The 14,615-nt window shown below is 36.3% G+C and overlaps 1 protein-coding gene across 1 annotated transcript; it reads left to right on the top strand.

Annotated features, from left to right (window-relative positions):
* The first annotated feature begins 390 nt into the window (after nt 1-390).
* Nucleotides 391-14,240, top strand: LOC131157209 (DEAD-box ATP-dependent RNA helicase 15). The gene is made up of 12 exons (XM_058111192.1): nt 391-559; nt 685-799; nt 2,634-2,734; nt 4,510-4,682; nt 4,849-5,080; nt 5,169-5,287; nt 5,911-5,967; nt 6,057-6,241; nt 10,916-11,060; nt 11,188-11,271; nt 11,364-11,427; nt 13,644-14,240. Exons 2-12 carry the CDS (start codon nt 687-689, stop codon nt 13,652-13,654), a joined length of 1,284 nt encoding a protein of 427 aa, XP_057967175.1. The 5' UTR covers nt 391-559; nt 685-686; the 3' UTR covers nt 13,655-14,240.
* The last annotated feature ends 375 nt before the right edge of the window (nt 14,241-14,615 follow it).

The following is a 14,615-nucleotide window of genomic DNA, read 5'->3' as shown; positions in this document are numbered from 1 at the left end:
CTTAAGACTTGTTATTATTATTATTATTATTTTAGTAGTTTATAAGGTTAAAATGGGATAAACAAATAAGGTACTTGTCATTATGATGGAATTTAAATTAAAAAAAAAAGATTTCTATTTACAAATTTAAAGTTACATTTATTGTTTTACTTTAAATGCCTAATTTATACCATTAATCTTATGTTTGTGGGTGATTTTATATTTGATTTTTATAAATTTAGAAAAGTTATAATATAAAATTTTATTATATTTTATCAAATTTATAGAGATTTAAATTTAAAATTTGAAACGTATGCTAGGCTAATTTTGTTTTTTAAAGTTAAATAAAGTTTCCTATTAAAAAAAATTAAAAGAAGCGCCCAAAACCCTAGATGCCTTCCGCCCCAATGGGGCAGTTTCGTACATTCACGCCTGTTCACTCCTAGACTATCAAGTACCAACTGTTCCTCAATCCTCATCTCCCTCTCTCTCTCTCTCTCTCTCTCTCTCTCTCATTTTATTTTTCGCAGACGCTTCAACTTGGAACCCTAGCTTTCTGTCTCGTAAATTATAGCTCAAGGTCTGCAATGTCTCTAGCAATTTTTTAAAAACTTTGTCTTTTCGAATTGAATCCTAACTTTCCCACCCTTTCTTCGTTTTGCTGTTTGATCCCTAACATTGAAAGCTGATATTTTTGAGTTGTAGGTATGGGCGAAGCAAGGGAAAATGATGCTTACGAGGAAGAGCTTTTGGACTACGAAGAAGAAGATGAAAAAGCCCCCGATTCCGTTTCCAAAGCCGCCGGCGAAACCGTCAAGAAGTATTGTCTCTCTTCTTTGAACTATCCCTTGTTTCGTGCTTTTGAGGATTTGTGTTCCGTTTGTTGATTGAAAGCTTATAGGGAATGAAATGAAAATTTAATTCAACTATATATGATTTATGTTTTACGATCTGTTTGATTGACGAGAAACCGTTGAGAAAGAAATATGCGTGTGTTGAAATAATTGTACTCTTGTTCTGAGAATATGAAGGAGACTGGAATGAATTTAAGTTCCGAAACGTATTTAAATTGCTATCAGGCGCAGTCCAAGGGAGATCTTCATTTTAAAGCATGAGACCTGAAGTTTTTGTCCCCACGCCCTGGAGCCTGTGACTGGGGTTTATTCAGTTCTTTCAATTGCTAAACAGAGGATTAGGGTTTTTTTTTTTTTTTTCATTTGTTTAACTTTGATAATTTGTTGGATTTTTTTTTGGGGGAGGGAGGGGGGGGGGGGTAATGGGTGGCTTTGGGAGTGTGGGTTGGTTACTTGTGCACACGAGGTGTTGTTTTGGTTTTAGGGAAAAATATGTCTTCTGTGTGTGGTTACTTGTGCACTCTAAAGGAGTTATTTTGCTTTGGGAAAAATTTTTCAAACAGTATTGTTGGCTTTGTTTGCTTGAGATGTTTACCAGAATTGACCATTCAAAGTTTTTTTCTCATGACTGGTTAAGCAACTAGAGTTTTAAGGTTGTTCATATTTGTTCCTCTGCATTGCAATATATTTTAGACGTTGTTTAAGTGTTTTAATTCCCTTTGGCTTAGATTAGAAGTGAAAATTTTGGGCCTGTTTAATCACACTGCCAATTCCATAATTTGTTTTTTGTTCTCAATTCCTAATGTTACTGTTTTCATTTGTTTTGTTTTGTTTTCAGAAATCTGGAAACAAGAAATGCATTTGGTAATGCTGCATGTTTTGGAAGTAGTTTTGAAAATTAAAGCAGAAAATGTGTTTATAGCTTTATACGCTTTATATAAAATAGAAGTAAAAATTTAGTGTCAGGCTTTGTCTATCATACAAGTCCATCATACATAATTAAATGCTTGAGGAATGCTGTCATCAAACATTTCTTTGAGAATTGGTTGCTTGGTCGTACATTGTAGTAGCACAGTAAGAGGGGTGTGGGGAGTGAATTTGGTGATATAATAAATTCTCGTGCAATGGAAATAACCAAGAAAAATGGGGAAGATAATAATTTCAGCACTCACAAGCAACAAACAAGATACGACATAGAGAAAAGGAGGAGAGTGACAGACTCCAACTCTTTTTGCAGTGGTTCAACCAAACTTTAGGCTGCCTCCACTACGTTCACGCACAAAGACCTTGCTTCGTCTTTTCCATTGTCAAGAAAAACAAGTACATGTGCACTGTAAGCACATAGGACGCCCAAACCTTGATGCAACTTCAATGGGTTCTTGTCCCACAAATCACTTTGCCAAAGGTCAACTGTCCTTTATCACAAGTGTTTTGACCTCATATGACCATCACTCAATCGCTTGGGTTCACCATCAATCACAACAAAGGGTAACTTCCTTTCTTTCACAGAAAGAGGCAATTCACGGAGATGTATGCTTTACAATCATATAATCGTCGCTCAGAAGTATCTCACTACCCATGTGCACATATTATGTCTGGTGGGTATGGTATCATATGTAACCATACAATCGATTTAGCAATTTTGTTGTGTTGGAGGGCCCAATATATAGTTGGCTGTTGGCATGCATGGTTGAGATTCTCATTGTAGATTTTGTTTTTGTTTTTGTTTCTTTTTTGTCATAGTGGCTCCTCTCATTGATAAGTCAACTTTAATTTTTTTCTTGGGTGCAATTTATGCAGGGGCTATGTTGGAATTCACAGTTCGGGATTTAGAGACTTCCTGTTGAAACCAGAGCTGCTTCGTGCCATTGTAGATTCTGGATTTGAACATCCTTCAGAAGGTAAGGTTTTGTTTGGCCTGTTTGATCTTTGTAGTGGATTCTATTAAATGCTCCAAATTACTTTGTAAGATATAGATTTTTCCCCCCTGATGAAATTTAAGTAGCTTCCAAATTTGGTGGCAGTGAGTGAGTTTTATCATTAGTTTTTTTTTAAATATTTTAGACTTTCGCATTTGCTATATCTTGTTTGTGGTTGACAGTGGGGCTTATGCATTTAGTTTTTTACTAATAATTATAATAATTATTATTATGATTATTGTTATTACCTTCAAGTTCTTACTGTGTGGTTGTTAATCCATGATCTGGTTGTCTTTATGACATTCAAAGCTTTTATCATCTTGCTAAACGTAATCTGCTTATATGTTCATATTTTCGCGATTTTCTAAAAGCTAATAATTGGCATTTATAGCAGTAATGTTAGTATTATTCTGGTTTAATCAGTTTCAAAATTTTTTGTACTAATTGAAATCTGAGTGCATTTCTGCTTTAGATTGTTGCTGTCCATGGAAGATGTTTGGTTGTCCCATCCCCCATTTCCTCCTATGTTTTATTTTTTCCTGCAAACTTATTAACTTCTGGTTTTATCTTTTTCTGGAAAAGAGAAAGATGGACATAGATATGTTGATTTTAGTTCTGTATTGCTGTAGCTTCATAGCCAAAAATAAAAAACGAACCTTTGTTTCATCTGGATGCCTCTTGTGCACTAACTGAAAGATGAAATACAAATACCTTAATGGATTTAGAAAAAAAATTTGATTCATAATTCTGCTAGCCATTAGGTTAGGGGATATTGGTGCCAATTGTAGTGATTTGTTCCCATTCCAATTTTCAAGTGGTTTGAAATTTCTTTCCTATCTTTTGGAGCATACTTTTATTCTGACTAGTCGAGATGCATGCGTGTTGCATGCGAATTTTTTAATATGTGAAAAAATGAATAGTAAATGAGGCAAGCTGAGGTTGGAGTACATTATTACATGTTCTGTGTATATGGTATGCCAAAATCCAAAAGGGATTAGTAAAGTACTCAATGTAGTGGATAATAAGAGATGGTTTCAAATTGGATTATCTTTAATTTTTTATGTGTCATAGGTTAAATGTGAGTCGACTGAAGTTTTATAATTACTTTTGATCTGGACAAATTGAAATTTCTTCCCTCATACAAAGAAATTAAAATTTTTTTTTTGAAGTATTTACCTCTTTCATCAACATCTCTTTCGGCATCTGAGTTTTTTTGGGTAACTTAATATTTTTTATGGGAAAAAAAATTATGATAAAATGAAGTTCATACGCGTGTTTTCTTTTCCTCAAGGCATTTGATTAAGATGTTATGTTATTGTGAATTAGTTGTTTTAGATTGTAAGATTGGCAGTATTGAAATCTTTGGATAAAGTTTTCTTGTGTTTTTATTTCACACTATATGACAAAAATTTCGTGCATGAAATTGGGCTGCGTAGTTTAGTAGCTTTTGGTTCTTGAAAGATATCTGTAATGCATGATGTGGTTTTAGCTTGAAGAGTTTTATTTTAGGATATGCCCAGTTGAGGGCATTTTTGTATAAACAAACTTAGAGAGTTAGAATAAAAACATTTTAGTTTTTGTACATCTATATATAGGATAAGTTTTAATTCACTTTAGTTTATGCTTTTTCAGGTAATCACTCATTCCACATTCATGATTTGGCTGGAAAACTGCTTTGGTAAACCTTTTCATTAAAAGGATCTGGAAGGTCATTTATACTTACTGAGGATTCGTACGCTCCGATTTTGTTTCAATAGTTCAACACGAGTGCATCCCTCAAGCTATCCTAGGAATGGATGTCATTTGTCAAGCAAAGTCTGGGATGGGGAAAACTGCAGTCTTTGTTCTGTCAACTCTGCAACAAATTGAACCTGTTGCAGGTCAAGTTGCTGCACTTGTGCTTTGCCATACAAGAGAATTAGCATACCAGGTTTGTCTTTATGGCATGGGAATTCCTTTATGCATTCTTTGAGAATATGGGATTATTATAGTCAATAGTCTAAATGGTTTTTGCTGCTGCCATTTTGGATTATGCATTTCACAATAATATCTTTTTGAATATGCAAAAATTAATAATAATTTTTTTGGTTGTACAGATATGTCATGAGTTTGAGAGGTTTAGTACCTATCTGCCAGATATCAAGGTTGCTGTCTTCTATGGTGGGGTTAATGTTAAGATTCACAAGGATCTGCTGAAAAATGAATGCCCTCATATTGTTGTTGGTACGCCCGGAAGAATTTTGGCTCTTGCAAGGGATAAAGAACTAGGATTAAAGAATGTGAGACATTTTATTCTTGATGAGTGTGACAAGATGCTTGAATCACTTGGTATGTTTTTCTGTTAAATGTCTAAGGGATCTGAATTTGAGGTTAAAATGTTGGAGTTGATGTACTGATTTGCTTGCATTTTCTGCAGACATGAGGAAAGATGTTCAGGAGATATTCAAGTTGACTCCTCATGATAAGCAGGTTATGATGTTTTCAGCAACACTCAGCAAAGAGATACGCCCTGTTTGCAAGAAATTTATGCAAGATGTAATATTTTTTTAGCCCCCTTATGAATTTGGACATAATTTTTTTTCCCCTATACATGTTTGTTTTACACTATTGCTATTTTGGTGGCCTTGGCACTGATTTTATTGCTGTCGCAGGGGCAATAACAGAAGGATTTTGTGATACTACCGCATGATGTAGTATTAGTTTAGTGTGCAAATATTTTTCTGGTGTTTTTGTGATGGTTAACTTCTTCTTGTCATTTGACCATATTGGTGTTGGTTGGGAGGTATATTAATCAATATATTGATTCATTTCTAGCAGTGATGTAATTGATAGCATAGTTATATGATATTTGTGGGGCGGCAGTTTGGTGAAATGTTTTTGATTCATAGTGCTTTTATTATAAATGGAAACAATTGAGAAATTTGAGTTTTGGTTGTTTATTTGTCGTATACATGATCAGGTCTGAGGTGAGTGCCATAACAACCATATATGGATGGTGGCCCATGTTAATTTTACGTGGGTTCTACAGCCATGGACTCTGTTATTGCATGGTTGCTTCAGCTGGACAGTGCTTATTCCATTTTCATCATTTCCAGTGGAGTATATTTACTTGAGAGAAACAGCCTTTGATACACTCTTATGACATATGTTCCTTACAGCCAATGGAAATTTATGTGGACGATGAGGCTAAGTTGACACTTCATGGCCTTGTACAGGTATCTTTTGCATAGGAAGGTTGAGCTTTGTCATGTTTGTCGAATGTTTAATTCTTCCTTCATTGTTGCTTTTTTCTTCTTCCTTGCAGCACTACATCAAATTGAGTGAGCTGGAGAAAAACCGCAAGTTGAATGATCTCCTTGATGCATTGGACTTCAATCAAGTTGTCATATTTGTCAAAAGTGTGAACAGAGCAGCTGAGCTGAACAAGTTACTAGTGGAATGCAATTTCCCTTCTATTTGCATCCATTCTGGAATGTCTCAGGAAGAAAGGTATATATACTTGTGTTGTTAATTATGTTTTCTCTTTTCAATATGTTCATATAGCCTGTGATTGTGCTGAATGCATAGAAAAGATTTATGTGGATGACTGAAAATTATAGGCGCTGTTGAGTTTCATGGAGGGATGAGGAAAACGTAAAAGTAATCTATATGGCTGCCTGTCACTCTATTTTTAATAAAACATATACAGTAGAAAAATACCCAAAAAATGGCTTAATTGAAATTATCCAAACAACTTTGAGAGAAGTTGCACACTATTTTTATGTGATGGAGTGGTTAGCATCCATTCTCGCTTCTCTTTTCCTTTTTACCTTCTCAGCAAGTTGCTGAACATATATTCTCATCAATGATCTCTGAACATTGTCACGGATGACTCCCATTAGATAACAGTCTAGATTGGAGGCATTCCTCTAGATCTGCGATGGGAGGAGGCTGTGTGGAGCAAAATCCCCGGGCAAATCAGTTAGAAGAGTGTCTTTTGTTGGCTTTGTGCGTTTGGAGCAATTTTTGTCAGAAATTGGGAAAATTCTGGTATTCGGTGGTGCTCCAGTTGATCAGAAATAGAAAGTTTTTGGAGCAACTGTGGATTCTAAAGGGTTAGAGGGCATTGGTTTTCATTCCTGAGGGAGCTAAGGGTTCTACCCATAAGTATGGGAATTTTTGCTGCGGCTTTGAATTCCACTGTTGATCTAGTGAAAGCTAGGAGGTCTGGCAGAGCAGGTTGATGTTCTATAAGATGTGAAGAGTGAGTGGGGTGGAACGATCCGTGATGGGAGTGGTGCTTCATCCATCATATTCTAAGAATGGCATCAGTTGTGGTCGTTTGATGCTGTCTTCTTTCCAGGATCAGGTTGTGGGAGAGAACGATGTTCGGCAGGTAGGGTGCAATGTGAGTCAGCATTGGGAGAATAATATTTGGGGCAGTTCTGGGCTTACAGTTAGGATTTATTGGAATGAGCAGGTATTGTATCCTTTGGATTTGGGCCAATTGATTCATGAGGCTGACTTGTTCTAAACCTGTAATGGGGCTCAAATTTGTACAAAGGCCCAACAGAACTCAGTGAAGATCGATTCTAGATGAGCCTCTTTGTTTCAAACCCATGAAATAATTGATAAGGTTAATAAAAAAGTCAAGCTCATAATAGAGGTATTAAGATGATTGGTTTATGTTCGTATTCTGCTGCTAGGGGGTTGTTTTGCAGTTTGGGCAGTTGGGTTCTTTTCATGTGGCTTTGCTACAGTGAAACACACCTCACCAGTAGGGTCCGTCACAGCTCAAAGATGTTGTGTTAATTGAACCCTATCAGTCTCTGGGGTTAGGCGGTGATGGATGTTTTGGAAGCCACGATCACAATGTGGTTTTAAAAGCACAGATAAAGCTGTATATTAAAAATTTATATGCTTGTGCTAACGAGCCAGAGGTTTCTTTTGAAGAAGTGATAGATGCTGTTGTGGAGTTGTCATCTTATTATGGTCCTGTGAATGATAATTTTGTCGCAAATAGAAAGGTGAATTAGGGACAACACAAGGAAGCAACAGCAGGTGCCGTGGATGGAAATAAGCATCTAGTGATGGACAGCAATCTACTCACAATTGGTCTACAAAAGTTTATATTCGTCATTTGGGAATGCAAGCTGGTATTGAGTTGTGAATAGTTTTTGACCGAGACTCACTTTATTCTGATCTGAAGCTGAAAAAAATTTTCAAGCAAGATAATTTTGTTGCTTTTCTATTGTGGGAACCTCAACTGATCCGAGTTTGGGGTGAGGTAGATCAATTTAGGGTAAACAAGAGATGGTGTGATGAATCTGATCGCGGGGGTGGTTTTGATGATGAATTTATGGGCGATGGTGGATTATTATTGGAGGATTTACATGGACAATGTGGGTATGTGTTTGAATCTTCTGCATGTGGGTATGTTTCTGAATCTTCTGCATGTGCCAATGAGACTGTTATATGGTATTCCTATTTTTGAGGATGATGGAGTGGGTAAAAATATGCAGGTAACAACAGGACTGGAATTTTCCTACCTTGCCTCTCCGATGAAGGAAATTATTGAGAAAGACATTGGAACTCAAGAATTGCTTTAATCAGATGGGCTTCTGGTTATCTGGACAGGCAAGTAGTTCTGTTGGATTGTGGTGAGAATAAGTCAAAAAATGGGCAACATGAGTAGGATAATTTGAAGCATTCATTAAAATATTATGGAAAGTTTTATTTTTTTTGAATTAGATTGTGTTATGTTTTATCATTTTCATTTTTGCTTTAATTTTTTTTTTTTAATTTGAGGATGTCAAGTTGTAATTCTCTCTCTATATGTGTGTGTGTATGTGCAAGTATATATTTCTTTTGCCTGTTAAAAAACCTTCTTAAGACAATAATACTCTTTTACATGCACTTTACAGCACCTCCCTCTCCCCACCCCGCCTCCCACCAGCATCACTAGAAAAATTTGAGCATATGTATCGTGCATTCCTAGTGTGTGTTGTAGATATATTCAACGCGAGCCCCTCTTAAATGCTTAAAAAAATTGGCAAGTTGATCGACTTGATCCTCTGTTTTGAAGTGGGTAGCACATACAATTTTTCAGAAAGAAGTTTCTGTCTGACACACAGGCAATGAACAATAATATGCTTTGTCCTCTTATGGAATACTAGGTCTGTAAAAATACAGACCATGGTTTGCTTATCACATACTCGCTCCATAGGTGATAAATGTGGAAACCGAAGCTCCTTCAACACATTCTCCAACCATATTGATTCACAAGTATCATCAGTCATGGTCATATATTCATATTCCATAGAAGGCCTTGCAACTACCAGATGCTTCTTACTCTTCCAGTTCTCCTAATATCTACCAACAAAAATACAAAATCCTATAGTATATCTTTTATAAGATGGAGCCATGGAGATACAGCCCAAACTGCATCTATATATTCCTATATTATAGTCTTTTTGGACAAAAAAAAGAAACTATATTAGAAAAGAAGAAATTGCAACGCATTACAGGACAAGCAGTCCCTTGAAACAGGAAGAAATAAAATAATAACATCTTAAAATAACATACTGGAACCGTGATTTGGTATGCCATTCCTCAATCTGGTGCACTTTTGACATTACTCAAGACACACATAATTGCATTGAAGTGACTTGCCTGTGGTGAATTTGAGAACTGAATAATGACACTATCTGCAAGGGCCATGTTTGGTAACTGTTAGGATTATAGATTCCTAACCAATCTCATGTACAATTTAGTGATTTTGTATTGATTTACCATCACTTTCTGTGAACTTATTGATAGGATCCATGGGTTTGTCATTCGTTAGTTGGTTTTGATTGTAACATTCCTCTTCAGTTCCTCTATATGTTTTATGATAGAAAAATCCCTGATCGTAACCTGGCTACTAGAAAATAATTCAATTGTCCCGAGAATTGAAACTTGCCTAGCAAGAACAATTTCAACTCTTGTATTCCCTTATGTCATTCATGTACACAGAGTCAATGAATCAATGATGTTTTCCTTGGTATAGTAGAACACAGGATGATTCACTTGACATATTATGATGACCAAAAGCAATTACTACTACACCAAATCTCCCAAACCATTATCAGTGAGGCTGTTTTGAGCTATATAGGAGCTTTTTCAGACAACAAATGGGCCTTGATTCTCTTTAGAAAGAAAACTAGAGGTTGTTCCATGTAGACTTTCTTTTTATGATCTCCATTTGTAAACACAAATTTCCTTTTAAGTTAAGCAACAACCAATTAAAGGTGAAAATAATAGTGACACAAGGGCAATCTTGGGCACAGGGTAAAAAGATTGAGTAATTGAGGCCATAAACTTGTGTATACCCTTTTTATACATGATGTGAATCTAACATGTCAAATGGAATCTTTTTGACTAATCTTTCACTGTAAAAATCCATCAACAATCAACAATCAACTTATCAGAGGAAGGGATATGATTACAAGTTTCCAAGTATTATTTTGTAGCAAGGAATTAATCTCTTCTTACATGGCGGCTTGCCTACTATGGTGGGCCATGCCTTAGAGACACATATAGGGAGAGAAAAGATAGATAGTGAGGAGACAAAAGCATAGTATGATGGTGACAAATTACAAGACACAAACTTTGTTATGGGATGGCAGGTGCAAATGCACTGTTTGGTTACACGCTTAGTATTTGCTTCTGTGCACAGTGCACACCTAGAACTGTTCAATTTGTTAGCCTGTGTGTATGAGACAATTTTGCATTTCAGGGAGAGTGTTGGATAACTTGATATGCATTGTTGGTCCAATTCCTAACAGCTTGGACTTTTTGGCCAAATATTAGCTCCACAAACTTCTCAGGGCAAACCAAAGCCTAAATGGCCGTGCTTTAATGATGCCATGGGTGTGGTATTATGGCACTTGAAGTAATTTGCTAGTTTGCAGCTAACTTTAGTTGTTTTCTAAAACAACATTTACCTTTCAGATTGACTGGTCTTCTTTTATGGTTTTTTATTGTAGAATCCAAATAAATGCATTCTGCGAATTTCTCATTGATGGATAATCTGTTATGTTCCATTACTGGAATCCAACTGAATGTTTATTTAATTGAGCTTAATTTCCTAATTTAATTGATGGCTCGTCATATGTGTTTTATGCTGCGTGGTTTGCTTGGCAGATTGACACGCTATAAGAGTTTCAAGGAGGGTCATAAAAGAATCCTTGTCGCAACAGATTTAGTTGGAAGGGGAATTGATATTGAGCGTGTGAACATTGTTATCAATTATGACATGCCTGATTCTGCCGACACCTACCTACACAGGGTAACTTCCATTTGTATGCTTGAATTTGATGGTGTGCACAATAATGTTTACCTACTGTATTGTCTGTATTTGATCCCCAACTGTCTCTCCTCTCCCCACTCTCAACGGTTTTTCCAAATCTCAACAGGTGGGCAGGGCTGGTAGGTTTGGCACCAAAGGGCTTGCTATTACTTTTGTTTCTTCGGCTTCTGATTCTGATGTTCTGAATCAGGTTGGTCAACCATTTGTCTTTGTTGACTTACCATGTTTTATCTGCTTGTTGGCTTTGTTTTGTTAACATGAGTTATGTGACATGGCTTACAGGTTCAGGAGAGGTTTGAGGTGGATATAAAGGAGCTTCCTGAGCAAATTGACACCTCTACATATAGTATGCCCCTATCCTCTTCATTTATAATAAGTTTTGCTCTATTCGAGTGAATTTAAGCCTAAAGCGTTTTGAAGGCCTTTACTGCTTTACAGTTACCTATTCCTACAAAAAGAGAACAATTTAAAATCAATTTTTTTTTTTTTTTAATCTGATTTTGAGCTGATTGGAAATTGACCTGGTTGAGTTGTTTTATTGTGCAATGCAGTATTGGATTGTGATCCAATATGTATTGACCAAATATACTGCAAGAATCATACTATGCATGAGCCTCAAGGGGTCTGTATGTAGTGTCATCATATTTATTTCAATATAAAGATTAACATGGAACAAGTACTTAGTTGTGCCAGATAGTGTAATACAGGTGGAAAACCAACTGTGTAATTGTACTAGGTAGTAGCCCGTCACTCCCCTCCCCCCTTCCTTTTTCTTTGTTGATGGAGCAGATGTGATTTACACGTTTGTACAAATTCATGGGTGTAAATAATACTAGGATTGCACGAGGAAGCTCTCGGACATTGTATATAATCCATGACAAATTACAGTCACCCATTTTTGGCGTTGACGCAGGACAGCATCATGGGTTTGCTGCCAGGGGACCTTTAACATTCCATTCATAATACTTTGTTTTTATTTTTTGTAAATCTGTAATAAACTAACTAATTTTGGGAACAAGGCAAATACAGGAAGGAATCAGTGCGAGTGGAAAAGGTCTGCTGGCAGTTTGCTAAATTTTTCATCAATCGCCCTGCTTCATGTCAATTGTCATACTTTTGATATTCCTTAGTTGGAAAAAATTTGGCCTCGAACTTTGGAATGTTGGAGGATCAAAAGTAAGAAGCGAACTTACTCTTTGAAAGCGTGTGCTCAAGTGATGCAAGAAACCATGTTCCTTTGCCAGCAGCATAGACTTGATGTGAGAATTGCCATCAATGAACACATTGCGAATGATAAACTTAATAATAGGATTGTGTGGAAGACTTGGATGTCATCAAACACATGCCTTTCCTTGCTTGTAGTGTCTTCAAGTTGAGAAACTTTGGCATGGTCAATAATGTTAGATTTTTTGGGTTCGTTGGTAGGTAGAGCAGGATTCAAAATGATCTTCATATTGTTATAGTGAAAGATGGGTTTTCATGTCCTTGAGTCACCCCCAATTCACGTAACCAAGAAGTATGTGACCAATATTCATGGGGTATTGATATCACAAAAATAGTCATCCATTTGGATAGGAACCAAATATCTTTCATGAACATGTAAAGTAGTGTTATCAATTCAAGATATCTTATGAGGCCTTGGGCGGGGTTCTGGATGAAGTTGCATGAGTAAACCCCATATCTAGAAACCGCATTCATACAACATCTTCCATCAATGATGCTTTTGCAAACATTTTCTCTACATTTGGGAAAGGTATGAAATGGAAGAATGGGGATTGTGGTTGGGCTCTGATACCAATTGATGCAGGACAGCATCATGGGTTGCTGCCAAGTGAGAAATTAGAAGAAATTGAGGAGAGAAAGGGAGGGGAATAACAAGAAGGGAGAAGAGAGGGAAGAAAGAGATGCATTGGGGGATAACTGATGCTAATTTTCAATTCAAATTCATCTGTAACCATCTCTTAGTTTTCACTCTATTTACAAGAAAGCCTGAAGTACATGAAATTACACGCACTCTTAAAGATGTGTGCAATGACGAATAAACTTCTAAAATTCACAGAATGCATACAAACCCCCAAGTAAACAGAAGCCTAATTAATTATCCCTAAATTTATTTGGCTTAAATCCCACAGTTCCCAACTATTTGTCCTTTATTAGCCTCCGACAAGGGTCCATCAATGGTCCTGCTTCTTGTCCTACATCAGGTGTTGGTGAATTTTAAAGCTGTTTTCCTAGTCCAGTGCCTGTGGGCACATTGGTGAACCTCAACCTCCTGGTCCATGGTAGTGACCTGGGTTCAAATAACCCTCGGTTGTGAAATGGATAGGGATGGGAACTGGGTTAAGAAATTGTGTTGAAGAATATTTTTCACTGCATGTGATAGGATTCTGCTGAGGCAGCCGGAGTGTTTTTATTTCTTTTAAAAACTATACCCCCCTGTGGACTGATGGGGGAAGTGGGTAGCTAGTGCTGTTTTTATTTCCATTTTGGTGCTTTGTGGCCAATGATATAGTCTCTCTGCTGTCATTATCAAATTCTCATACTTTCGCTTTCCATATGTAGTGCCATCATGATGAAGCTCTTTCACCAACAAGCTTCCATGGAATTTCGTTTGTCAACTTGGGAAGCAAGATTGCATCGAGCATGGAGAATTTCCTGACAAGGCATGTACTATGTTCTAATTTTATTTCAGAATGATGTTTTTATGTAGCGGTACCAAACTACGGTGGTAGAAGCTGCGCAGTTATATCATAGATGTCTTTAGGCTTGGCATTCGCCTTGATTATATCAAAGTTGATCAGAAGGCTGTAGGGGAATTGAAAAACTAGGCATAGCTTAATCATTTGTGCCATAAATATCTTAAGACGTTCGTCTCCCACCAATGTTAACATGTGCGATGTTGTATTGTAGAATTCCAGTTATTAGTTTGCGGGTGATATCTCTAAGCCACCTTCTCGTATTCTGTCATACGGATTATATTTTTCTTTTATGTTTGAAGGAGAGTTTGAGTTATGATTGTAGAAGTTGGAATTATGTGGATGTGAGCCAAACTCCTAATGAGATTATTTTGGCTTTTGTTGAACTTCAGACATTATGTATAGGGCTTGATTCCTATGCTTTAAAATTTAAGGTAGTTATAATTGCGGTTTTTATGTGTAACAGATTGAGTTGAACATATTATTTGTTGTGCCTAGGTACAAAAACTATGAAAATTGCTTGTCTTGTGTGCTAATTTGATCATTTAATATTTTCTGAGGTTTGATATAATTACTCTGAGCCTTATTTTGTTTTAAAAGACTGATGCTCTCTTGAGGTTTACCAATTTTATACCTTAAGAATTTTTTATCTTTCAAATTAAACATGCTGACCCATTAATATTATTAGTTTAAATTGGTTGGGGGGGGGGGAGTGGTTCATGATGCTATTTTGTGATTAAAATAGTAACAAATGCAAAAAAGGAAAAAGAATTAAAATATGGTTAGAATAATAAAAATGCTGAAGAATAAAAAAATAGAAAATATTATTTTAAACAAC

The sequence above is a fragment of the Malania oleifera genome, chromosome 6 (genome assembly GCF_029873635.1).
Source record: "Malania oleifera isolate guangnan ecotype guangnan chromosome 6, ASM2987363v1, whole genome shotgun sequence".
Classification (NCBI taxonomy): domain Eukaryota; kingdom Viridiplantae; phylum Streptophyta; class Magnoliopsida; order Santalales; family Ximeniaceae; genus Malania; species Malania oleifera.
Note: the sequence above shows the minus strand (reverse complement) of the source record. Positions and strands in the feature narration are given on the sequence as shown.